General features: G+C 36.0%; 1 protein-coding gene across 12 annotated transcripts in view; it reads left to right on the top strand.

Moving 5' to 3' along the window:
- Window positions 1-27743, top strand: part of LOC108715533 (nuclear factor 1 A-type) — a 222718-nt gene that overhangs the window by 160001 nt on the left and 34974 nt on the right. For 9 of the 12 annotated variants that reach the window (XM_018260775.2, XM_018260771.2, XM_041561389.1 and 6 more), the window contains 2 exons: window positions 12093-12221; window positions 25702-25880. In XM_018260775.2, the coding sequence (XP_018116264.1) occupies window positions 12093-12221; window positions 25702-25880 (308 nt within the window). The remainder of the gene's footprint in view (window positions 1-12092; window positions 12222-25701; window positions 25881-27743) is intronic. The other 3 variants (XM_018260773.2, XM_018260772.2, XM_041561391.1) reach the window with 1 other exon arrangement.

The raw sequence follows: 27743 nt of genomic DNA, 5'->3' as shown, positions 1-27743 counted from the left end.
TTCGCGAACGTCGCGCGACGTTCGCCATTTTGGGTTCGTCATTGTTGGCGCTTTTTTTTGCCCTCTCACCCCAGACCAGCAGGTACATGGTAGCCAATCAGGAAGCTCTCCCCTGGACCACTCCCCTTCCCTATAAAAACCGAAGCCCTGCAGCGTTTTTTCACTCTGCCTGTGTGTGCTGAAGAGATAGTGTAGGGAGAGAGCTGCTGCCTGTTAGTGATTTCAGGGACAGTTGAAAGTTTGCTGGCTAGTAATCGTTTTGATACTGCTCTGTTATTGGAGGGACAGAAGTCTGCAGGGGTTTGAGGGACATTTAAGCTTAGGTAGCTTTGCTGGCTAGTAATCTACCTTCTACTGCAGTGCTCTGTATGTAGCTGCAGTGGGCAGCTGTCCTGCTTCTGATCTCATCTGCTGACTGCTGCAATAACAGTAGTCCTTGTAAGGACTGCTTTTATTTATTTTTTTGTTGTTTTACTACTACTACTACTACTACTACTATAAGAGCCCAGTGCTATTAGTCTAGCAGTGTTGGGGAGTGGGACTGGTGTGCTAATCTGCTGCTCCTAGTAGTTCAGCAGCACCAACTTTAATTTTTTTTTTTTAATATTCATTTTTTTTTATTTTACTTTTTTTTATTTTACTACCGCTGTAGTAGTGTATAAGTTGACCTTTTAGGCATTATTTGCCCAGTTTTTTTGGCCGCAGCCACTGAAGCACAGAGGCCAGAAAAAATATGCCATATAAATGCTGAAAATAGTCATTTTTTGCCATACGTTGACTCAACGTATATGGCAAAAAATTACTATTTTCAGCATTTATATGGCATATTTTTTCTGGCAACTGTGCTTCAGTGGCTGCGACCAAAAAAACTGGGCAAACAATGCCTACAAGGTCAACGTATGGCAAAAAATGACTATTTTCAGCATTTATATGGCATATTTTTTCTGGCAACTGTGCTTCAGTGGCTGCGTCCAAAAAAACTGGGCAAACAATGTCTACAAGGTCAACGTATGGCGAAAAATGACTATTTTCAGCATTTATATGGCATATTTTTTCTGGCAACTGTGCTTCAGTGGCTGCGTCCAAAAAAACTGGGCAAACAATGCCTACAAGGTCAACGTATGGCAGTTGTTTAAAGAGAACAGTAGATTACTAGCCAGCAAAGCTACCTAAGCTAAAATGTCCCTCAAATCCCTGCAGACTTCTGTCCCTCCAATACAGAGCAGTATCAAGCAGATTACTAGCCAGCAAACTTACTATCATCTGTCCCTGAAATCACTAACAGCTCTCCCCCTACACTATCTCTTCCAAGCACACACAGGCAGATTTTTCAGATACATTTTTGCCCTTGATCCCCCTCTGGCATGCCACTGTCCAGGTCGTTGCACCCTTTAAACAACTTTAAAATCATTTTTCTGGCCAGAAATGTCTTTTCTAGATGTTAAAGTTCGCCTTCCCATTGAAGTCTATGGGGTTCGCGAACCGTTCGCGAACCGCTCGCATTTTTGCGCAAGTTCGCGAATATGTTCGCGAACTTTTTTTCCGACGTTCGCTACATCCCTATTAATAATAAGCATTGCTGTCGAGTTCTTGGTATATTGCAGCTAGGGCAGTAATTTGTATGTTTTCCCTGTAACTGCACATGCTTCCTCTGAGTATTCAATTATCCTCATATAATAAAAATCATACAGAAGGTTAATTGGATCTCAATAAATATTGACGATAGCATGTAATTGGGACCTTAGGTATGTTCCACTGTGGCAATGACTGATGTGATTGTTGTAGACATCACTGATATATAATTTGACAATTTTTAACTTAATGCCAACAGTTGAAAATAATAGTGATTTATTTTGGTCCCTGGTGCAGCAGAGCATACTATCTAATTTCCCTATAACATTCACACAATACACACAGAAGGGTAGTTTCTTCCACTGGAGCGGTTAAAGGTTTTTATCTATTGTTTATGCTAGGTTATATATAACTATTGTTAGGAAATTATGTTAGGTAAGGATGTACGGTTAGCACCCCCTTATGAGAAAGGGACACTATTTCTGTGAGGCAGCAGGTCAGAATTTGTATTTTCTTCTTCATACAGCACAAAGCATCACATCACTCTCTGGAATCATTTAAACAGTGCAAATTGGCAACAAAGTATACAATAGAGTTTTCAGTGGTGCTCCTGATAAGCTTGGCTTTTCTACAGATCGGGGATGTATTGCTCATACAGAGAGATCAATTTCGCTCCTTGCACTAAGATAACCAAATTTCTTATTTAAAAAAATTGCCCATAATGCCACCCATCGTAGCTTGTTTGATACTGCTATCTATGGCGAGGTTCTTACTTAGGGCATGTTTACTAAAGGGTAAAAATAAAAATTTGGAGTAATTTCACCAAAAATGAAGACTTCCCTCTACATAGCCAGTATTAAAAGGAGAATACTCCAAATTTTGTAGAATTAACTTTACAGTGGTGAATATTCTCTTTGCATTGGCAGAACGTCACCTCTCTTCTAAAAGTGAAGTTTCTCCATTGAAAATTCTACAATTCACTAACAGCACAAAATTATATTTTAGCCAGGTTTAGACTGGTGAAATACCATAATAAATATAGAACGGACACTTTTATATCTCATCATCAGCATTTCTCTTTCCATGCTGATTTTCCCTACTACTATTGTATAGGGAAAAAATATAGGCACATTTTTATAGAGAATTTAATCTAATCATTATTAGAACTTAAAATGTTATTATTTTCCTGATACTTTTTATTCATCTGTGTGTATTTATTTATATAGCACTACAAATATATGCAGTGCTTTAGAAGGCATACACACAAACAGGGGTATAGCTATAAATTAAACAGTGAAAATATCTACTTAAAGGATAAGTAAACATGAAAACATTATGTAAAATGGCTCAAGGTGCCTTTACAACACTTTCTCAATTTACATGAACTGTTTTTTTTCAGTTTCAGAGCTATTTAAGTTTTTATTAACAGCCAATATAGTTAATTTAGTAACAAGTTTGCCACCTGCTGGTCGGTCCTGTAACTTGAAGTCAAATACAGTCAAAAAGAGATACCTTCACAAAGAAAACATAAATGTGCTCTGCTCAGGAAGGAGACGGGAAAGGGTATCTGAGGCTTCTGATCTCTTTCCTGAGCAGAGCAAGATCAGAACAGTTCTATTTTTGAAAGAACTGTAAATCTCTTTTTGACTGTCATTGACTGTAGAATTACAGGACTGACCAGCAGGTGGTGTAATTGTTCCAAAATGCATTATATTGGCAGTCAATAAAAACTTTAACAGCTCTGAAAATGGAAGAATAAAGAATTCATGTAAAAATAATAATGGCAAAAGAACTTGGAATAGCACCCTGTGCAATTTTACGTTCAGAGTTTTTAAAGGTTTACTTATCATTTATGTTCTAGGTGTTTCAGCACACAGTTGCGATGAGCCCTTTAGAGCTAACAATCTGCTCTTGTCCCACTGGAAATTGAGCATACATAAGGAAAACTAATAATTGTATTTGAACAAAGCATGAGAAATTACATGTTATATTTTCTGTCTATGGCTGCTTACATTCAATCTTTTCTCCCCCACACAAATTATTTTATCTTCCCTCCTCACCAAAATCAAGTGTTCTCTAAAAACCCATTTAGAGACTGAGCAAAAGTAAAACCTTTAAATTTTGTTTGCATAACCTAGACTTAGGAAATTATGCATAGCATGTTAGTCATACCACAAGATAAGATATCCCATTAAAAATATTTTGCACGATATGGTGAGAGTTAAGAAAACAGTAGGGTTTTCACTAATTAAGCTGGTAAGCCTGAATGTGCAGTCACAGAGCTGTCAGCTGGAGTGACATTTAGCAGAACCTCTTTGCTAATCCGGGCCAGATAAATCTGTAATGCAATAAAACATACACTGTCCCTCTGAATGTTGTAATAGTCATGAAGCACAACTTAACACAGAAAGTCTTTTCTGATATATGATATCATTATTGTAAGAGACATTTTGTCAAGGCACTTTACCTAGTAATGTGTGCTGTGAGACAACTACAGTCCTGTCAATAGGTCTCTTGGGGCTGATTGATTTAAATGCATTCTGTAGGTAAAACAAATTATTTACAGGACTGAGCTTTGTAATACCATTCTGCTTTCTCTATAGAAATCCATATTTAGCTATTAAATTGTGTAAACAAGATTTGATAAAGCGTATTGCACCAAATACATTTTAAGATTTATGAAACACTATAAGGTGATAAAAACTTTTATTCTATATAGAAGACATAAATAAACAGACCTACCAGACCTTATTAACAGATGTACTGAACACCTACTGACTCTAGTTAACTTTGTTTGTAGGAAGGAATAAACAAACATTGCTGTTACCTGCAATTACATTTACAAAAAAACGTTACATTTTGCAGTGAATATATGTTGGAAAGTTACTTTGAACTACATTTTATTTCATAATGCAAGAAATCGGTTTTGCTGTAAATGGCTTCCATTAACAATAAGGCGGATTTGTCACACCTCTAATTTATCACTCCAAGGAAGGGAGTCACAATGCTACAACTCACCCCCAATTTAAAGTGAATGAAAAGCACTGTGTTCAAGACTTTTCCTATCTAGTGACAAATGAGTACTGCAAAAACTCTAAGCATATCAGAATGTAAATAACAAAGATTTGAACTCGCACCCCCTACTTTCTGGGTCATGGGCAGTAACACCCCCAAAATCCCACTAACATTCCACCCCTGATCATGACTGTCCCATTTAAATAGAAAATGATGTTTTTCCTATAGATGAAATAATTGTAGTTTATGTAGTTGTGCTTATTTCTTCTCCATTAAATTTTCACACACTTTTGTATGGGAAACACAAGCCTTGTGATTAATCTCCATATTGGAAAACTTTTTGTGCAGTTTGTACCAGAATTGTTATAGATTTTATAATTAGAAATTTTAACTAAAGTTTTGTATAGGGGAAAAAATGAAGAGTAAAGGTGGACTGTAAATGCTGTTATCTTCAACAGATGTTCGGCTACATTATCCCTCTTCTTTTCTGTGGAAAAAGGCACTTTATGGGGGTTTAGTCTGGCAATGACAGGCAACGCTGAGGTCAAATCAGTTTATTTATTTTTTTTGAGAGGAAGAGAGTGCAAAGATGAGACTTTCAAAAGCTTCGCCATAATAAGGTTTAGGGAGAAATTGCTGACTTTGCTGAGCAGTGATTCCAGCTGACAGGACCTTTTCTAATGTTCATTACTTCATTTCACAGTTCAAGTTGTCTTGAAAATATATCAATTTATGCGTGCATTACATACTCGTGCCTCTGTTAAGAATGTCTTCCTTTAGTTTTCACCTACAGATTTATTTTAGTCTTTTGCCATGTACATTAAGTTAAATAGCAATCACTTATGCTCATCTATAGCATTTAGCAGTCACAATAGGTTTAATGTCTAGTAAATTAAAAATGTGTATTGACACTAAAATAATTTTTGACCACATGGATAAGCAAGCTCTAAAATGTTCCTATCCATATTTTAGATATGATTTTCACTTGCCCAGAACTAAAGTAATGTTTTAACCCAAGCTGTGGCTGATGGAGAGTCAGCAGAGGGCTATTTTGAATGCTTTGTCAGTTTTATTATAGAGATAATCCAAGATTTGTCACATATGTTTCCATCTTTATTGTCACATACTGAAGGAAATATTGAATAAAATTGTACATCGATTATCTCAATGCTAATTCTAAATTTTAGTGGTGCCCATATCAATCTATAAAAAGCCTATGCAACGGTTATGATTCAGCCTTTCTGTGATACATCTTCATGATCCCAGTGAACTATTTTTGTACTTGAAAGTAGATCATATTTCATTTTTAAGAACGTTCATGATTTATCTAGCCTAAATGTATTAATCGAGAATGTTTCTAGTCGTGTAGGCATGAGACATGGTGTGTGGGTAAAAAAGGGAACATTATTTATTTTTGTCAGAGACTTGAGGGGGGCCACATGGGTCATATCTGTTGCTTTTGAATCTGAGCTGAATGCTGAGGATCAATTACAAACTCACTGAACAGAAATGTACCACGTGGCCCCCCTTCAAGTCGCTGACTAGCTCAGAGTTATAGAGCTGAAAAGCAGGAAGTAGTGTTCTGGCTATAATGTTACACATCCAGTCACTCCAGCCTTTTTACATTACATTTTTGCCTAACTAACTATATTAAAAACATTTTTATTTTATGAACTGTTCCTTTAACATTTTCAAGGTAAACCTCATTTTAACTAAAAGATGTTCTAACTGTGATATTAGTCTGCTGCTTGCTACAACTATGCACTTTGTCTGCTTGTCTGCTTGTCTGATATTTAATTTTTCAGTCAGTTCATCAGAATCAGAAAGGCTCTGTAAAATGCTGTAGCTGGAGGAGAGAAGAGTATGCCAAATTTTTTCCTCTAGTTTGATAACATGCATCCCTTATATTATTGTAGTTCTGAGTTGTTATTTTTAAAGATAGAAGCTTTTATAAGCACTAGCGAGTCTTTTGAACTCTTTTGCCTAATATCAAGGTCTTGGTTGTCTGTAAAAAGTAAATATAATAAATTTAGCACTGTTGTTTGCTATGCAATAAAATCAGATTTGTAAGTTCATTGTTAGATTAAAGTTCATCTCCATTATAAGAGATTTAGTTTCAAGAATGGAGTTCAGACACCATAAGGGCTATTAAGTTTATCTTTACGTTTATAACAAACATAATATTTATGCTGTATTTATTATGTTTGCATTAATGCATAGAGGATTCAACAGGAATGCACTATAGACTTATTTCTAATTAATATTAATAACAAATGGTAGCTTATACTGTTTTAAGACAGTCCAAACTGCCTTTGCAAGAGGGGAACACCTGAGTTTCTTTATTTATCTTATGACTTGACTTGGTTAGTTGACCGAGATTTATTCTATGTGAACTCTTTGGTAGCACTAAACAACTGACCCCTTATGAACTTGACAGCCACTTCTTCGCCTTGTATGTTGGCACCTGCTGTGCCTGGTGGGCTGCCCTAAAGATGGCACAGGTGAAACCACTACTTTTCCCTTATTAAATGATTCCTATTTACAATTTAGATGTAATATGCTATTGCTTCTTCTGGTATTTGGTTTAGACATGTTCAACCACATACTCCCTATTATGTATTTCCCCAAGAAAATCCTAGTTTTTTTATTGGCTATGCCCTGTTTCTCTACCAAAAACCAGAGGGTTGGAATACATAGATAAGATGTTTACCTTGGTCAAATTCGCTTAAGAAGCCCTTGGGAAACCAAAATATATTTCAGAAGATGGAGACCATGGGTAGAATAACTTACATTAAGTTAGCCAAAACTAGAACAAGCTCTAGCATTAGTTATTGTATCCTTTTATTGGTAATGTAAAGTGATGTGCAGAATGGCAGTGTACCCCTCCCTTCCTTAATTCTTTTGTTTCCCTTGTTGAATCTTAATAAAAATTAACCTAGACAAATACTAAACCTCAGTACAGAGTAGTAAATGCCTTGCCAAAACCAGTAGTGAGACATTCTCTCACTGATACCTTAGGGACCAGTTCATAGGCAGCAGTCAGGCCAAGTTGACAGATCACATTGGGTAATCTAATACCTTTTGGACGACTAGAACATTAGCCTAGTCCTATCCCTACTGACTATGCCTTACCTTGTGCACTTTTTCATCTCCAATTTGTACCTGTATGTTAGCCTCCCATCCACTTAGACTGTAAGCTCTATGGGACAGGGACCTCCTTCCCACTATGTCTCTAACCACATAGCACTTAAGCTCTTTGTCCTATGATTCTGTATATATTTATTATGTGATTTGTCTCCCCCATGTATACTTTTATATATATATATATATATATATATATATATATATTCACAGTTATGGATGGCAGATGTCTATTCCCATCCAGTTTTATCAGTTGCAATACATTTTAAAAATGAAATAAGATTTTGATATGTTAAAGGATTAAAGAAACTGACTAACACTTGGAGAAATAAAAATTCTGGAAAAAGATTATGACTTTAGGATTTGTGCATAATGCATGTATTGGGGCTGGTTTTGTATGTAAGTATATATTATTTGTAAAGCGCTGTTAAGGAGCCGCAGCGCTGTACAGTGCATAAAATATATATATATATTGCTAACTCTAGTGGTACTACTGCTGTAGCTGTCTAAGGAGATTAATGCAGCAAATGTAAGCAGTATGTGAATCCAAGTCCTGTGTATATACCTGTGTATAACTACAAATAAGCACAGCAGTAATGCTGTGAACAGAAAGTTAACTAAATATCAAATGTGCTGTAGATTTCAGAGAAAATCCATACAGCATAACGTGCAAGCATAACTAATGGAAATTGTTGTGTAGTATACTTACTGTTTCATTATATCATATATATATATATATATATATATATATATATATATATAAAACGGTCCCGTGTGAATCGAAACGCTTAGATATGGAAATGGAATAAACACTGCTCACTTTTTTTATCAAAACCGTGTGCCGTGAGTGCTTTCTGCAATTGGACTATATGATTTTTGGTGAGCACTCTGCCTTTGCTGTTAGGAGTGGTGAATGCCAATATACAGTGAATATATATATATATATATATATATATATATCTATCTATATATATATATATATATATATATATATATATCTATCTATATATATATATATGTATATATATATATATATGTGTGTTTAGCTCCTTAGGGTAGGGACACACTGGGCGACTAATCGGCGCGACTTTCCACGACCAATCTTCCCCGAATGCCTCCCCTCGCTCTGCGCCTGGCTAAAATGAAAAATCGCCTGCGCTAATCACACGCGGCGATTCGTTTTCCGAAGTCGCCCGAAGTTTCCTCGTGAGGCAACTTCGGGCGATTTCGGAAAACGAATCGCCGTGTGTGATTAGCGCCGGCGACTTTTCATTTTATCCAGGCGCAGAGTGAGGGGAGACATTCGGGAAGAAAAGTCGCTGCGATTAGTCGCCAGGCGACTAAATCTCCCCAAATTGCCCAGTGTGTCCCTACCCTTATATTTTTACAATATGTAAATAGTATAGACAAGGGAAACAGATCTACATAGCGATGAATTGTACGTGACAGGAGGAAGAGGATCTCTTACTCAAAGAGTTTTCGATCATTACGTTTTGAGTTTTCTTATTTGCCATACATGACAGAATGGCACCGTTGGTGTCTTTGTAAGGAACTGTGGTTTGTACCTAAATAGATACAGAATGTGACTTGTGTTTAGAGCATCTGTGCATAGTTAGAAGACAAAGGAGATTCTGGTTTTTGGAAGAATGTGCTGTGAGTGCTGTTTTTAGCCGATATAATTTTAAGAACCTTGGATATTACTGCTGTCATCGTATCTAGTTTTTTGGAAGCAAATTATAGCACTAATAAATGGTTATATTTGTAGTATTTATTACATACTATTTAATCAACTAATGAAGCTATCCTGCCATAGCACCAAACAACTATAAGCTGAGTTATATTTACAAAAAAAAAAGGTCTTCAAAACAATGTTGCTAAATGTTTATTGTAAGATATTCTTCAGATACTGGTTTGCATATACATAATTTTTATTCAATTTCAGTTCAAAAACATTATGAAGAGATTTCTTCTCTCAAATATTTGCTATGCTTTTAATATTGTAAGACTAGTTAACATATGGGGCATATAAGAGCAATTCGTACAGAGAAAAATCTTAAATACAAATATACACTGGAGGTTTGCGACGTGCAAGTCTGGAAATGTGATGCCACTGCCAAAACAATGTTGACTTCTGCAACTTGAAACAACTCTGAAACACTCGCTTGCATTTTTTACTGTCATGAATTGTGCATGATTTGGAATGATTAGAAGCGCATTAGCAATGCCATACTCTGATGTCAACTTAATGTTTTCATTGATAAAAATTGCAGAAATTGCTGAAGAATAGCTAAATATTAAATAATAGTCCACAACTGTTCTTGAAATAAGAAAGAGTAGAGCAAGATGTAAACCTGGTTTGTGGACTTAGATACTCTGTAACTGTTTTGGATTTTCCCCCATATAATTTAGATAGTATCAAAACCATTCCCTGGGGCTGTATTTTAATTACATGTTCTTCATGTTTTATTGGCTTCCTATTAATTCCAACCTGGAGAACTGTTTTAGCTTGCATTCTTTGTAAGTATAAGTCAATATATTCTTACTCCCCAACTTTCCATCCGCTATATATATATTTATATATCAAATTAATTAACACAGGATTTGTTCAATAAACAGACATTTAGTTTTGGAGTCATTTTCAATTATAAAAACATTAATTGTGACATCAGTGGTAATTCTATGCACCATGTCCCTAATTTTCAGATTTTTTGTTTTGCATGTTCACAGTATAACTTATCTTACTAACATCCTTGTGGCAGCAGACTGTTACAAAAACATGCAAATGCATCATGATTTCTGAATGGTACTAATTGCTTAACGCTGACTAACACTGTGTTTCCTTTCTGCTCTCTGTTCTTAAATAGCCAAAATAATTCTACTAAGAAATATGCGTTTCTGCTTATTGTCAGTTTTTATGATCTCATCACGCACACATCTAAAAATAGACATGAAAGCTATGGAATAAGAGTCCTGAAGTAGGTTCCATGCCCTACAACAGATTTCAGACCATGTACACAATTGTAAAAAAAAATTAATTACATTAAACATAAAGCATGTTAGCTAGACTCAAACAAGTCATTTCTCTAGGACAGCACTATAAGATGCACATCATTGCATTAAAAAGCACAACTGTCAGGGCATAAAACTTGTATATAGACTACATGGATATATGGATTTAGCACCAATGAAATACAGCCATAGTGTATTGATGTGGTTTAAATTCTGTAAAAACATTTGACTTGGAAAGACCTGGCCTTATTGATGTTAAACAGTCCCATCCAAAATCCCTTCAGGCCAATAGTGGCAACAAGCAGAATGTGGAGACCTTTTGCAATTATGTGGAGACCATTTCCAATCCCTGTTGGGCTACTTGTAACAGACACAGGGTTGTATACATACACTCACATTTCACAGTATTTAATATATATCTTAAATAAGGCTTATTCTTGCAAGTTTAAACATCACCATATATGTGTTAACATAGTACCAGGCCTGTAGCCAGATGATTTAGTGTCTATATAGACACCCCAAAGTGACATTCTCTGTTGCTGTCATGGAGCAGCAGTAGAGATTGCCACAACCAAAAACACACTGTAATGTCTCTTGTGTTCTGACTGCATTAGTGTTCCCCAACTTTAGAAAAATTTAGTCTATAGAATCTGTTTCTTGGTGTCTTTCTATACCAGCAGTTAGTGTTTGTTATTAAAACAACTAAATATTTAGATCAAATTACACTTGCAAAGAATAAATTTCCCCTTGAAATTATAGACATTCACGTAGATTATTTCTAAATCATCTTATCTTCATCAAAAACTGACAATAAGTACATTTATTGCCAATATACTATTCTTTTAAATTTTTTTCTGTTCTGTGATACTCAACCTTTGCCCACAAAAATAATAGATTTATGTACCATGATATAGACAACGTTGAGACATAGATTGTCTTTTTTTCTCTAACATAATTTTTTAGAAAAAGTCCTGTTTTAGGCGACCTTAAAAAAATACAGCACTCAAGTTGTTTATTAACTAGAGGTTCCATTCTACAACTTCTAGTCTTAATTTTAATATTTAAAATGGCAATTCCTTTAAGGAAATATTTATGATATAACAATATTTTGTTTAATGAAACCAACAAACAGAGGTAACCCCCCACCCCCCATATTGATTATGTTGGGACCTTAAACATTTTCACAGTTTTGTTAATTCTTTGACAAAAAAAAGACAAAACTCACCCTGATTGAATAATTGGCAACAGGTTGAGTATCACTGGATAACCTGCTTCTACACCCACTTTCACAATGCATAGGCTGTGGTTCCATGACTTAGCATTATTAAATTGCACTTATCAATCATTCTTGCCAGGAATGCCATCGCCTACTACATTAAAGAAGTCAGAGAAGTCTGGTTTCAGCAGTCCCTCTCCTTCGCAGACCTCTTCCCTTGGAACAGCATTCACACAGCATCATCGACCTGTCATTACAGGACCCAGAGGTGAGGCCTTACCTAAGGAGTCCCTCTCCCTTAATCCCACATCAAGTAATTCGGGTTCATGCTGTGTCACTTTTTTTTTCAAAATATTTTCCTAATCCTAGATATTTATTTGAATCCTCAAGAGTTTTTTTTTCAAATGGCTTCCCCAGCGTATTTATAAAATACATTTAGTCCACCAAACAAGTTCACTGATAAAAGTATTTAGGGCTGTTTCTGTAACTAAGAACTGTATATCCTTTATCCCCCTAATAAAGGGAAATCTCTTTGATCATATTCAGTGCTGTCAAACTGTCAGTTCTCCGAACAATCTACAATATAAACCTCCCACAAAACCTTTCCCCTTGCTTGAAATGCATTCATGTTTGTTTTAAGGGCAAAATATATATTTTTAAACAGAATTTACAAAATGTAGTGACACCACTTTGTACGTGGCTGATATAAAGGAAAAATCAGACTAGTGTATTCTTTTAAAAATGATTGTACATTATAACATAGGGCTATAGTTAAAATGTGTTGATATATGATCTAAAAAAAACCTTATGAAATGTCGCACTAAGTTAATCTAAATTGTAAGGTCTATTTCTAATTTAGAATAAATAAAACTGAAAACATTTATTAATATTCCATTTATCCATTGCCTAATTTAGAAGGAAGAAGTTAGCTAAATATTCATATTTTAAAATGTATATTTATATTAGATTACTTCTTTTGCATCACTTCCTGCTATGTTAGCATACCTAGTAAAGCTCAAGATGGTGTCATTGTTTGGGTTGATTTTGGCCCCATGGGAGTAAGGCACCATATGAATATCTTATTTCAAGTCAATTTAAAAAGAAAGCTATTGTCTCTGCTGATAATTGTACTTATATTGACCGGGTACCCTAATCCATAATCTTTTCGAATCCTAGAGCACTAAAGGATACAAAATCATGCCGCTTACTGCTCAGTTGCATAGCCATTGAGTACAAAGTGAAGAGCGAAGTGCTCTTTGTCAAGAGAAATACAGTATATAATGTCTGCCATAGGCAAGCAATAAGTACAGGGCTAAATTTATCCTTATGCTGATTGGCATTGCCTAGATTGGGCATCTAATTGTCTCACAATTTAGGGAGCATCAAAGTAATTCTAGAGCAACTGGACTTGGTGAGTAATCATTGAAGATGGGAGTTGCCAGTTGAAACTCACAGAGGTGCGAATGCTGCGTAGTTACTGTGATAGGATTACAGTAGGATAAGTGGAAGAGTTTATATGCAAGGTACTTCCAAAACCAATGAGTTTAACTGAAGAAGCTGCTCAAACAGTGGCGGAACTACCGGGGGAGCAGGGGGTGTGAGCGGGCCAGGGCCCGCACCCCCTCAGGGCCCCCCGGCAGTCCGTGCGCCACTGAGAAATGCGGACTAATGCGGCGGTACGGAGGGGGCGGAGCCCGGCTGCACGTCACGCACCAGGGCCTGTCCCCCTCAAAGAACGCTACTGTGCTCAGATGAGTAGTGAAACATCTTCAATGATTACTCAGCAAGTCTAGTTGCTCTAGAATTACTTATACTAGATACACCATGACCTGGATAAATGAGAATCTTCATAGTAGTCTGGCCTTTTACTTCATTAGCACTTTTGTTGTTCTGCCCTCAGGAAGTTTTGGACCATTTTATTTCAGTACCGTACTTGAACAGTTGTACCTGAACTGTTGAAGATATATTTCTCACTGCATTCCACAGAAATAAGACACCACAGCAAAAATACAAAACAATGTTTTTCCTTCTAGCATTTCTCATTAATTTGCTATCATTGCTGGCTTTTATTCAGGATGCTTTATTACCATCTTAAATACTAATATACTAAACTGAAATGCATTTGGAAATATTTTTATCTTGTAGTTCAATATGATTCTGCTTTCTTTATTTACTTAATAATTGTATGGCAGTTCTTTGAAAATACATTCCTCCAGTTACTGAAAACCTCTGCTGCTTTGTGTTAAAGGGGTTAAGCTGCCAGCATCTCATAATCATTTTATTTCTCTTTAACAATTCTCTCTGGACCAGTGGCGCCTCTTGTCTTTATCTCTATGGTTAGTGGGATGATCTATCTGACAGCTTCTCAGATAAAGCTGTGTGTATGTTCTTAACAACACTTCTCATTGTACTCGCTTTTCTTGGTAAAGGGTGTATAAGAATGCCCTCGTGTTTAAAGTAGCTTTATTATAATTTACAGTAACAGGATACTTCTATTTTTCCTGTCTGTTTGTGCCTGTAAAATGTGTGCAAAAGAATGGTATATTACGATGTATAATGTTTTTCTATAAATAATATGACGGCTCTGCTCAGTTAAGAGATTAAAAATCAAAACGTAGTAACTGCACCACTTTAATTATGTGAGTGATTTTTATTTAAGGTCATTCCTTTTTACCTAGGAAGAATTTCCCCCTTTTTTAATAATAACAAATATGAATTATGAAGTATAGCAATGACATTCCTTGTGGTAGTGGACAAACTGCTCCATCCACATGCTCTAACTATACATTATGCAGGGATGCTGCGCCATTAAGATAAGTTGAAAAACTCACCCCAGGCAGAAGCACAGAGCAAAAAAGTTTCTCCAAGTACATTTAAGAGCAGAATTACCAGGTTTCAAACTTTTTGGCTTTTCAAGAGCAAGAGAGTGCAATTGCACTCTCTGTACTAGCGATGTGCCCCATCGGGGCAAAGGTAAGTGCTAAGAGGTGGTGGTGGGGGGACAGTATTGCAGGAGCCGCATCAGGTGACTCCTTACAAAGGATCGGAGTTGAATTTATGATCAAATATTCCTGCCTTCATTTCTAAATTCGTAATGAAAATATTTCTTTAATTAAGACTAGCTAGAAACAAGGGTGATAGAGCACTGAACCCAGTACAGAATTCCGAACCGTGTCTTATTCACAATAATTGAGTAAACCATTTTCTTGCAATTTGCAGCTAGGTGAATGAAGATATATAAGATCTAGTGATGATCAAAAAATTTAGCAGCAAACTTCTGAGTTTTGCGAAAGTTTGCCACTGCTCATTTTGCTTTGCACGACAAAAGAAAAAGACGCACAAAAAAAAAGACGTGACAAAATGTAAACAAAAAAACATACATCATTGTTATATTTTGGTTGTCGCCGATTTATGTTTTGGTAGCGAAGGTACCACAGTGCTTTATTAGCAGGTTCATGCAGCCATTACACTTCAACAGTAATTTCAACTCTAACACTTTGAAGCTGTATAGAAAGTACTATGTATGCACAGTATAAGTCTTGTGCACAGTGACACCTACAGGCCGTTTGTATAAACACCACAATCATTTTATCCTTCCCCACTCCTTCCACATCAACCAAAGGGATCTGAACTGTCCCACTGTCTATATAAGGACATATAGATGGTACTTTTTGGTAAAACAGCAACAGGGTTACTAAGGGGTTTACTTATTAAAATCCAAATGGTAAAAACTCGAGAAAAAGTTTTTTTTCGAATTTTTGGTGAAAAAGAAACTAACATTTTTCGAGATTTATTATACCCCAAGGCTGCAAAAAGTCTGAATCCAAAAATATTCCATCTTCAACCTGTCAAGGTCCTGTAGAAGTCAATGGCAGAGATCCTATTGCAATTTGAAGTTATTGTCTGTGATGGGTTTTGCACAATAATCCAAAAATTTTTGGGCTTTTCTGCCGATTTCACAAAAAATTCGGACTTTTCAGGCATCAAATTTGAAAAAGTTGCGGTTTTTGTCTAATCGTTTTTTTTTTTTTAATAATGGTAAATCGTGGATTCTAGTTTGGTTGGATTTTTTTTAATTAATCAGAAATATTCAGATTTTAGTATTTAACCCCCTAAGTGTAGTAGTAGAGACCATTACCAGTTGACCAGTGGTGATGTAAAAATCACAGTGACTAGTGGTCACAGAAAAATCACAAAAAATTGTCAACATGATGAGTCTTGTTTTTTCTATTGAAACAGTTGTAGCTTAGTGGATAAGGTGGTCCTCTAACAATGTAGAGCATGTGCATTTCAGTATACTGAGCAAAAAATGCATGTGATTTTGCCCTCCCAAAGCAGAAACAAGGTGCCACGAAAAAAACGGCTGCAGAGTTAGGAGCATTTTGGTGAGCTGTTAAAACAGTGTTGATTTGTATGGACAAGAAATGTAAGCACTTGCAATGTAAATAATCCGAGTGACAGCCTTCATAATATACTAGTCCTGTCTTTATACAAGGGCTGATTTAAAGAATGGCAACAATGATTGAGGCATAGCATGAATAAATTTTCTTCAGCAATATTTACGTACATGTCTGTCTTTGGTTTATCACCTTTGCCACTACATATATTTATATATCAACTGATATTATTCCTGAATATTATGATAAATTTTCTGATTTCTAGAATAACTTTTATTGGATTTTCCATTGTAGTACAAGTAATTCTTGGAGAGAATACAACCGGAAACTAGCATATTGCTGCATTTCCATTTGTGCACAAGGTCTCTGGAGGACGTTATCCCTCCAAGGCATATTTTTTTAGCTGCAAAAGCTATTTAAACTTATAAGAGCTAATAAAACCCATGCTGCTTATATACACACCTGTAATATATTCTATCTACAAGTGTCTAGATGGAAGCAGTGTATTTGAGGTGTTATAGAATGCCTCCAGTGCCTCATATCATTTCCTTGGCCCACAGTTCAAGATTTCAACCCTTCTCCTTTCACAAGCTTGCCTTTGTTCACGAACTCTGGAATGAACTCTTTATAAAAGAATAATTAAACCTTACTTACCCATTTTCATTCTAAGCCAGGAAAGGGATCATTAGGCTTTCTAGTTTTCATCAATTTTGAGAATGTCACCTTGATAGCAATCAGTAAAGCACAGCTCCATGGTATTTTCCAAATGTATATACAGTATATTAAGGAAGCCTGATAAAAATAAGCACAGCCCTCAGGTTTTCTCTTTTTGACACAGAAAGTTCAAGATATTGATTGCAACACATAAGAACTGGTCAATGTGGTATGCATCTACTGTATGTATTATACAGTTAGGAATGTGCAAAAAGTGGGGTAAAAATGCAGAGCAAAAAAAGATTTAAAAAAAAAAGCATGTGTTATAAATTGTGTAGAAACTGTGTTCTTATTCTAATTAAGAATTCAAAACTGTGTTCTAGTACCAAAGAGAATTTACCCCAAATTGGATTTGGAGGCAATTTTACTAAATACTCGAAGCTGTGTCCTAGTACAGATCAGTGGACTCCACCACAACCCAGAGAATTTACCCCAAATTGGATTTTGTCACTGAACCAAATGTAGGAGGTTGTTCACCCTTAAATTAACTTTTAGTATAATGTAGAGAGTTCTGAAACAGATTGCAATTGGTCTTCATTTTTTTATTATGGGTCCAATTTAAGTTTGGGTAATGTAATGAAGATTGACATGGTTTTTCTGCACAAAAATCCAAAATTCACAATAATCTTAAACTGGCCCCTATTTGTGGTTTTTGAATTATGTAGCTTTTTGTTCAGCATCTCTACAATTTTTAATTTCAGCAACTATCTGGTTGCTAGGTTGAACCTAACAGCAAGGCAGTGATTTGAAAGAGAGATTGAATGCAGGAGGGTTGAAATGGAATTTAAGTAAGATAATAAGAAAAACATTAATTTTATAGCCTTACAGTTTATTTGTTTTTAAGCTGTTGGGGTCAGTGACCCCAATTTTAGAGCTGGAAAAAAAGAGGAAGGCAAATAATTCCAAAACTATAAAAACAAATGCAGACCAATTTAAAAGTTGCTAAGATCAGACCATTCTAGAACATACTAAAAATTAACCTGAAGGTGAAACACAACCTTTAAGAAGGAACTGATCTTATAGAGCCATTTTGTACTTCACTAAGGGGCAGATTTACATAGTGTCGAATATCGAGGGTTAATTAACCCTCGATATTCGACTGCCGAATGTAAATCCTTCAACTTCGAATATCGAAGTCGAAGGATTTACCGCAAATAGTTCGATCAAATGATTAAATCCTTCGAATCGTTTGATTTGAAGTATTTTAATCCATCGATTGAACGAATTTTCTTCGACCTAAAAAACATTAGAAAGCCTATGGGGACCTTCCCAATAGGCTAAGATTGCACTTCGGTAGGTTTTAGGTGGCGAAGTAGGAGGTCAAAGTTTCTTTTAAAGAGACAGTACTTTGAATGGTCGAATAGTTGAATGATTTTTAGTTCGAATCGTTCGAGTCGAATTCGTAGTCGAAGGTCGAAGTAGCCAAAAAAAAACATTTGAAATTCGAAGTTTTTTTTATTCTATTCCTGCACTCGAGCTAAGTAAATGGGCCCCTTAGACTCTATATGTTGGGTTAGAAATATATCAGTTTTTTGAAGTAAGAAAAATGGAATGCATTAAAGATGATAAAGCAAAATTAGATGACGTCAAATAGTGGCAGTTTATGCTATATACTTGTTGCAGCATTGCTAAGTAGGTGATACAAGCAAATTACATGGTACTCTCTCTCTTGATGCTTTCTTTAGTTGATGTCATGTCTGGATTAACAGTGGGTTGAATGTAGCTACAGCTTGAGACCCCTATGCAAAAACAGGTCCATCAGCTGACCCAAACCCCTAATACCAGAACAATGGACTGGACATTATTTAAATTATTTGCTTTTATGTTAATGATAATTGATTAAAATTTACATTGGCATAGGAACCATTCTGTGTGCAGAGCAGATGCACTCTGCTCCCTTTTTGTATTAGCACCTTTAATTGGACATACAGCTCAGCGCTCTGCTGCTCAAAGGAACCCTGGACTTTACACCTGCCTTTAACATGTAAGTATAGGACTATCTCTGCACCTAACATCCAAAGGCTTACCTTCTGCCTAATGAATATCACAGTAATAATGAGTGAGCATGTGAATGCCCATGAACCACCCACAAGTTGTGCCAGCTTTACATGACACTCATTGTCAGTCTTGAATCTGTGCCCTTACCCCCTATACCCAGGGTGAGTAGAAATATCCCTCTCCTAAGCAGAAAGGAGCATACCATATTCATTCAAATAATTTAGTGATGTAGTACCAGATTCTGTTTGGCTACAATTTGTGTCTTTCAACATTTTTAGAACATGCTGCAGCCTGTTTTTTTTTTATATGAACATCTACAGTATACTTCTGAGTCTATTTATCTAAACAGTCTCACTCTGAGTGAATGGAGTGCCAGGCTCCCGTGTATCCAGATGCCTGCATAGTGCTTTGAAAGTGCCTAGCAAGCTCTGCTTGTGATTCAGAGCTTGAACGGCAGATCTGCAGGCAAATCTTCTGTCAGTTCTGTAAATCTCTGATCTCTATGAGAGTTCATCATTGTCTAACAGATTAAATATTAAATTCTGTCTGTGTATCGATATCCAGTGCTTATTACCTATTTCTACTTTTAAAAAACATATTTTCTAAATCTATATATGAATATGTTAAGACTGTCTCTCAAAGAAGATTGCTTCCATGAAACCTTGTACTTTTGCATTGTTATTACAACCATGAAAGGAGTTTAAATGTAATTTTTCTGTGTATGAAATTTGGCAAGTGCATCCCTTGACTTATGCTGGCCACACACCTAAAGATCTGCTCGCCAAACAAGCAAATCTTTCCCTGATGGGGGCTGATAAATGCAGTTTGTCTGTTTTGAGGACTGCATTAGAGAGCTGATGTGGGCTATGTCACAATGGGATTTTTAAACCTGTCCAATCAATATCTAGCCAATTTTTGGCCACATATTGGTCATATTGGACCGAGGGCCCCAGACACAGGCCAATAAGCTGCTGAATTGGTCAGAAAAGACCACATCTTTAGCTTTTATTGGCCTGTGCATGATCACCTTAATTTTTGTGGACAGTGCGTTGAAATATTTGCATGTTCTGCAGTTTAGACATAGAAACCCTCTAACGTCTCATAGGTCTAGTTCTTTGTGCCTAGTTCTTGTGCACCTTTACACAGAACATACCTAAAGATTCTTTCAGGTGCATTCTTTCTGCTGCTGCCTTGTGCATTTATATGGCTATATAGCAGTTGTAGCTGAAAACTTACTGGCCTTTGAAGTGAAAAAAGTAGTGTTATTAGCCAATGTTTCAGCTGCTTCAGCAATATCTTTCATGGTTAAGCAAGCAGTTAACCAGTGCTTCTTGTAAAATGTAATGTTTTGGAGTGGTAAGAAAGATATTTATTGATATTATAGCTCCACAAAAATCTGATAAAGTGAAAGTAATAACATAAAGGAACATTTCTTGGTTATAAGGTTATACAGGCACTTCATATAAAAATGTAGTTTATTTAGCTTTCAGTATTTGGCAAGTTGCAGAAATACAACTTTTGTATGCTACAGGCAAACATTAAAGATTCCCCCCACAAATGAGGGAAATTGCAAGTCTCTAGGGTAAACTTACTAGAATCTCATGTGTGATGTATGGGTTCCATGTAAAGTTCCCTGAATAGAGTTATCATCAGATTATGATACTTACGTCATTGTTCCCCAAATACTCATGTCATTTGTTGCTAAAGTTTACTATACACTCACACACATTTACTATTGTAAAGATACTTCTTAATGCAAGTTCAGTAATTAACTCTGATCAGTCAGCTACAATAAAGCGGCTCAGTATCGTAACTAGAGGGGAGCGGGCCCTGGTGTGGGACATGCAGCCGCCCCCAAACCCCCTCCGTACGTGATTTTGTTGCTGGCTACATCGGTGCGTAAGCTGCTGGGGGGCCCTGAGGGGGTGCAGGCCCTGGCACAATCACACCCCCTGCGATCAATGGAATATAAATGGAAGTTTTTAAAACACTGTCCAACATATCTATAAGACTCATCAGCTATGAATGCTTCTGTGTCTTCAGCTCTCTTTTCTTGAAATTACTGTATATATATATATAAGACATACACAGCAAGTATACATAATGAAGTCTCATTGCCAATATATATAAATTTTTGGACAGAGAACATGGGATAAATACTAACCTAGTATTTATTAAATTAATTGCCTCAGTACTATCATGTTAATTATTATTGCAGAACTGCCTGGAAAAGCAGGCAATTCATTAAAACGACAATTAAACAAAAGTCAGAAACCATGTAATTAGAAGTTTGTCTCTGCTTTATTGAGGAGAGCTTTGCTAGAACCTAGAAAACATAAAGATCACTCCATTTATCTGCTGATAGAGAGCTAGGGTTAGTACTATTTAAAATGAACTGTATAAGCTCCTGCTGAGAACGGCTTATAAAGGGCAGCGATTACCCAACTTCCCTTTTTGTAACGCATCAATAATTACTAGACCAACGCATAACTAAAAGTTGTATAACTATAATAATTTGCAGGCAGATAGATGTGAAAGACATCATGCTGAGTTAATTTGGCGTAAGTGCTACAAACACTTACAAAGACTGCAAGGCTATGTTTCTATGATAAGGATTAGTTTGAGAAACACAATGTGTATTTGCATAACCTGCTAGAAGTCTTTGGTATGCAAAAACATATCTAAACAAGTATCACTGTTTAAAGCACATTTGACTATTTTCTGGGCATTTATTAAGTAATAGCTCAGTAATGAACTTAAATCTTCATTTACCTCTAGCAAGACACCAAACTTTTTAATCTTATTGTTTGAGTATGATGTTGATCTACATTCTTAGTCATTTAGATTTTTTGTACAAGTTTTCAATTAATTAAGGTTTTGTTCTAATTTTTTTTGTTTTTTAATGGAATATTACTTTGTTTGCTAGAGTCAGTTAGTGAGAAGATATTCGAATAGGAATGAAAGAGATAAAATAAGAATTAAAACAATAACACTGTCACCGTTCAGTGATTCTGTTTTGGTTGCAAGTGTAAACTGATTCTAGGGGGCAGATCCACTAACTGTTGAATTTTCGCCAGCATCCATTTCACACCCATTGCAACTCTTCGCCAGAATGCGCCAAATGCGCTCAAACTACGCTAGTTCACTAATATGCAGAGTTTTGTCCTGGGCGCGGAACGCTGGCGACTTTTTGCTAGCGTTACTTCAGCAGTGCAAGCATTTCAAAGCGAAGTTGCGCTAGCCTTTCGAAAAGTTTCTAGTGATCTTGCGCTCAGGTCATACGGTGGGTGGGTAATTTAAAGTTGTATGGAAGTCTTTATTATAAATGTTGCTGCAAATTGTTCAAGTGTAGTCTTTTAGTCACCACTTTTCACCTTTATTTTATATCAGCAGTGCATGTGTCCAGTGGTCCACTTACCCATCGATTTTCCAGAAATCCAATTTATGACATAGCGCCATGCAGTAATTCAAATGTTTAAAAAGACTTTATTGAAGACATGGCTTCCTGATCTGTTACATATATAACGTTTCAGGCCTATTTCCAGCCTTTTGTGACTTGACAAACGGCTGGAAAGAGGCCCGAAACCTTGTGTATATTTGTAACAGATCAAGAAGCCGTGTCTTCAATAAAGGCTTTTTTAAACATTCAAGTTACCAGTTTATATTACAAATGTCCAGGGAACCTTAATAAAGGCAAGAGATTTAATATAATGCCCTACACATGAGCCCACTGTAAAATGAATGTTCTATATGTTAGGAAATGTCTGGAAAAAAACAGTTCCCCAAAAAAAAGTTTGTTAGAACTTTTGCAGGCAAAAAAAAGAAAAGATGGCAGCATTTTTTGAACTTTGATGCATTTTTGGCTCACAGGATATGATGTAAGTGACAGAAGATTGCCTCTTGTGAAAGAAGTAACGTTCAGTAAAAGTAAGAGTAGCGTCCATCACTAATAAATTGGCGATGTCCTTGCGGGTGGCAATGCTGGTGAAAGTCACTAGCATTAGCCAGTTTGCTCTTTAGTAAATCTACCCCTAAAGGTGGAGAGAGGCAGAAAAGTAAGCTAACAACAAAATAAAAAGAGTACCAATTCAATGTGAAAAATTTGTTTAACCACAAATACTGTGGTTAGTATTGCTGCAGTGCAATTGTCTTAGGTTGTAAATACTCCCTGGGCTTGTTCATGTTTCTAAAAACATACAAGACCTTTCACTGACTCTGTATAAAAGTCACCATAGTGTTTGTATGTGGTAGGGACCTTATATCATTAAGCTCCACTGGGGTAGGGCTGATGTGAATGATGCACGTTAATTGTAAAGTGCTGTTCAATATTATGACACTTTATAAATGAAGGGTAAAAATATGTTTGGTAATTTCATCTTTAACTTTAATCAATCATTCCTCATTTTGGTACACTTTAGTATCATTATTATTATTATTGTCATAATATATCTACTTGAGTGACCAATCACTCTATCCAGAAATGAAATAGCTTATAAATCAAATAGGTTTACTGTAGGGAACACTATGGTTGTTGACAGTGAGTCAAAACATTGCAGTTTCTTCCAGTACTTCATCATAACTACTGCACAAATGGTTTAAAGCTCTTCACTGGTGAACGGGGAGATGTTTGATCACCTCACACTTCAGTTAGTCATGTAAAATTGTATAGTAGCTAGCTTAACATACTGTATATTTACTGTAACTTTGTGTGATGGCAAATTGTCTAGAGCTTTACTCAGCCAGACCCTACAATTCAATCATTCAAATCAAATACTCACATATTTTGCAAAGTTGTAACATACATTATAACATTGGCAGTCTCTTATTACATATTTTCACAGAATTCGCTTTGAGGATTTCTTCCACAGCCATGAATATAGACCTTCTCTCAATTTATAATGGTCTTTTGTTAAGAAGGTTAAGAAAATCAAAGGTTTCTGTTATTTAAAAACAACCAGCGCTATGGCGGTTTTATCGTAAGCTTCATACTATTTATTCTGACAAATGTCACTGAGACAAGAATGTCCTGGAAAACAGTGAAGTTCAGACAATTTCCCCCTCATCTCAGCTATACAAATTTTAGGGGCCCATTTACTTAGCTCGAGTGAAGGAATAGAGGAAAAAAACTTCGAATTTCGAATGTTTTTTTTTGGCTACTTCGACTATCGAATGGGCTACTTCGACCTTCGAATAGAACGATTCAAACTAAAAATCGTTCGACCATTTGATAGTCGAAGTACTGTCTCTTTAAGAAAGAACTTCGACCCCCTAGTTCGCCACCTAAAAGCTACCGAAGTCAATGTTAGCCTTTGGGGAAGGTCCCCATAGGCTTTGCTAGCTTTTTTTGGTCAAACAAAAATCGTTCCATCGATGGATTAAAATCCTTCGAATCGAACGAATAGTGCTAAATCCTTAGACTTCGATATTCGAAGTCGAAGGATTTAACTTTGACAGTCGAATATCGAGGGTTAATTAACACTCGATATTCGACTTTAAGTAAATTTGCCCCTAAAAGAACTGGCTAGGGCCTTCACCCTAAATATTAATTTATTTGCATCTCAGGTACTATGAAAACTATCCATGCCTACAGAATCTTCTGCATGTTATAAAGATTCTGCCATTCACAGTCTGAGGTGGTTATCTGTCAGAAATTTAACCTTAAGTGGCTTTACTGATGTTTTTTATCGTTTCATTTAAGGACTTTTACTGTACTGGTTTTCAAATTTAGACTGTGTGAATTCCTATTTCTTCTTATTTTTACTTAAACATTGTATCACTCTTTAAGTTGGCTGTACCAAAAATGTGACTTCTATTTAAAGAGAACCAATAGAACATTTTGGCTCCCTAATGACTTGCATTATTTTTGTTAATCTACTATAGGAGAGCTATACTCCTTATCTATACTTTATAAAAGTGCATAATTTTTACTATTTAATCTGCAAGTGTTCCCAACTAATGGATGCCATTAAGGTATTCCCCACAGGTAGAGAAAAAGCTACTACAGATGAGCTAGAAAATGATTGTTCGGTTTTCTTTACTTATATCTTACATTATGCACTAGGGTGCAAAACCGCTTAAAGATCTTGGCAGAGTGCCCACCTTCCTTATTAAAGAGTCACTCTTCATATTTCCGATAAACACAGCTGTTATATGATGTTTGAAAGCATTTCACATCACTGGGAATCTTGGTGCTGCCAATTAGTACGTTAATATGGTCAATCGAAATGACAAATACATTGAGCAGATAGAAAGGATCTGGGGTTCCTAAACTGTGTGTTTGGGGTGGAGGGCCAGGATGACATTAGATTGTGAGTAATAAATTGTCCGTTTACATCCGTTTAAGATTAATGTGGCACAGTGTGCTGGCTTATTGCTGGTCTTTCTTGTTGCACACAGACTTTGTCAATAACGAAATGGAGATAGTTGGAAATGTGGATATTCTTAAATTATTTCAATCTAAAACTGATGCAGCACCATGCCGGATACATTTCTTTCAAGAAGAAAATAATTGATGATCTTTTTGTGATTGAAATGCGATTAATGGTTAGAGTACAGTCTTTAGACATTTGCCTGAACTTCTAATGTGCCATAACAATCTCTAACAGTATCTCATTTGTCTTTTTGTATTTTCTCTTCTAGCAAGTCCACATGCAACTCCATCAACTCTTCATTTTCCGACATCACCTATTATCCAACAACCTGGGCCATACTTCTCACACCCAGCAATCCGATATCATCCGCAGGAGACGCTAAAAGAGTTTGTCCAACTTGTCTGCCCCGACGCTAGTCAGCAGGCTGGACAGGTGGGGTTCCTAAATGTAAGGAAACCATTTTTATTACTTCTGAAGTATATGTAACGTCACAGAATAAATTTATATCCTGCAAACAGTGATAAAAAATATTGGTTCTGAATAGTTGTAGCATTGAATTGCTGGTGGGCATTGAGGGGTTGAATTGTTAGTGGATATTATTTAACATTATTTACAGTTCTCTCTTTAATCAATGTATTATGAACAGTCATATTAAAATTATACTTTACCCATTTACTAATTACATTTTTTCAAAATTGGCCACTTGATTGAAAAAAAAATGGAATGCAGTGACCCTGAAACCGTGGCTTGCACTATGTTTCTTACACACCCTTTAATATTGACCCCAAGTAGGTGCTCATTTTGACTTGGAGGTATAAATACATAGTTTTAATCCCAAACAAGGCCTCCTAAAGATGACAGTTTACATGCAGTTACCAAATAGTCAGGCAAAGCCCTTATTTGGCAACCCTTAGGAATTTCTTGGCTGCTTCTGTGGCTCCCACACACCTTTTATACATTTGAATATACATACTCACTGGTAAAAAAAAAAATTTGGTAACCCTTGCTGTACTGTATGTTTTAGTAATGATACTTATAAGCAAGTTCCTCCACCAAGGTGTAGTGCTAATAGTTGCATAGTGGTTCTAATTGTGTGGAATTAACATCACAATATTATCTGATTAGTGAAGTTTAAAAAGAACAAGAAAGTTGGTTTGATGTAAAGGAAAACATTTTGGTGGTTCTTGTCTCCAAGTAGACACTTGGCTTGGTTAGAATAATAAGCAATAACAATAAAGCCTCACAGTTAATTTGTATTTTGCGACATTGACAGCCAGGTAGGCTGGTACAGTAGGACACTTGTAGGCTGGAGAGAGGTAGAAATGGAAGGCAATTAATACTGTAAGTTAGTTATTCAGTTAGTGGGTTAATCGGAGCCATAAATATGTGAAATGGCAAATGGGCATTTTTTCGCAGTGAAACGTGGTGAAAATAATAGTACATAATAAATTATAATTGAAACAAAAAAAATAAATATAACATAACAAATGTATTTTTCATGCATATGTTTTCATGTAATTAAAATTTCTGAAAATATCGTGCAGTCACAATTAAAAATAAGTTATCTGCTTATGTATTACAGTTTAGATTACGGAGTTATGCAGCAAGTATCTTAAAAAAACTGTCTGGAACCTTTTGACCTATAATTGTGAATAAGCCCACTGCTCCCATGTACATAATGACCTACTAAATAGTGTGAAGGCACCAAATGAGTTAGCTTTTGCTAAATGAAATCTAACAGCTTGTCGAAAGACAGATGTTCTGGGTCTGTAATGTTATTTATACTTAGACATGAGGTACTTAAGTTCAAGTTGACCACAACTTGAACTTTATATACTACAAATATAATTCCTTCTTTGTCTTATTTATCCTGCCTGCTAATCTGTACGCACAGTTAAAACTATTTCACAAGCTATTTGACTTTTAGTACATTTCTCTATATTGAGATGATTCCTTAATAAAAATGTTTAGAAACAATAAAGTTAAACACTCCAAATAATATGTTCCAAATAATATGTGTGTACAAGTATATAGTTGGGGCAAGACAAATGCTGTGTGCAGTAATAATGCCCATTATGTCGTTCTCTACGTGGTAAGGGTACTGTTGAGGGAATACAGTATGTTGTATATACATAACAAGTTCACCACAATATAGGGCTATCCATTTTGGTCTATGTTGTTGACCAGAATTTTTCTTATCCTAGTGTCCACCTCTTATACGCTATGTTTATTTCATGTACTGCATGCAACAGATATCCACTAGAAAACCTCACCTAGACTGCAGCTACCATGAATTATATGCCACTCTAA

This window comes from Xenopus laevis, chromosome 4S, assembly GCF_017654675.1.
Source record: "Xenopus laevis strain J_2021 chromosome 4S, Xenopus_laevis_v10.1, whole genome shotgun sequence".
NCBI classification, from domain to species: Eukaryota; Metazoa; Chordata; class Amphibia; order Anura; family Pipidae; genus Xenopus; species Xenopus laevis.
This window is presented reverse-complemented; position numbering and strand designations above follow the sequence as displayed.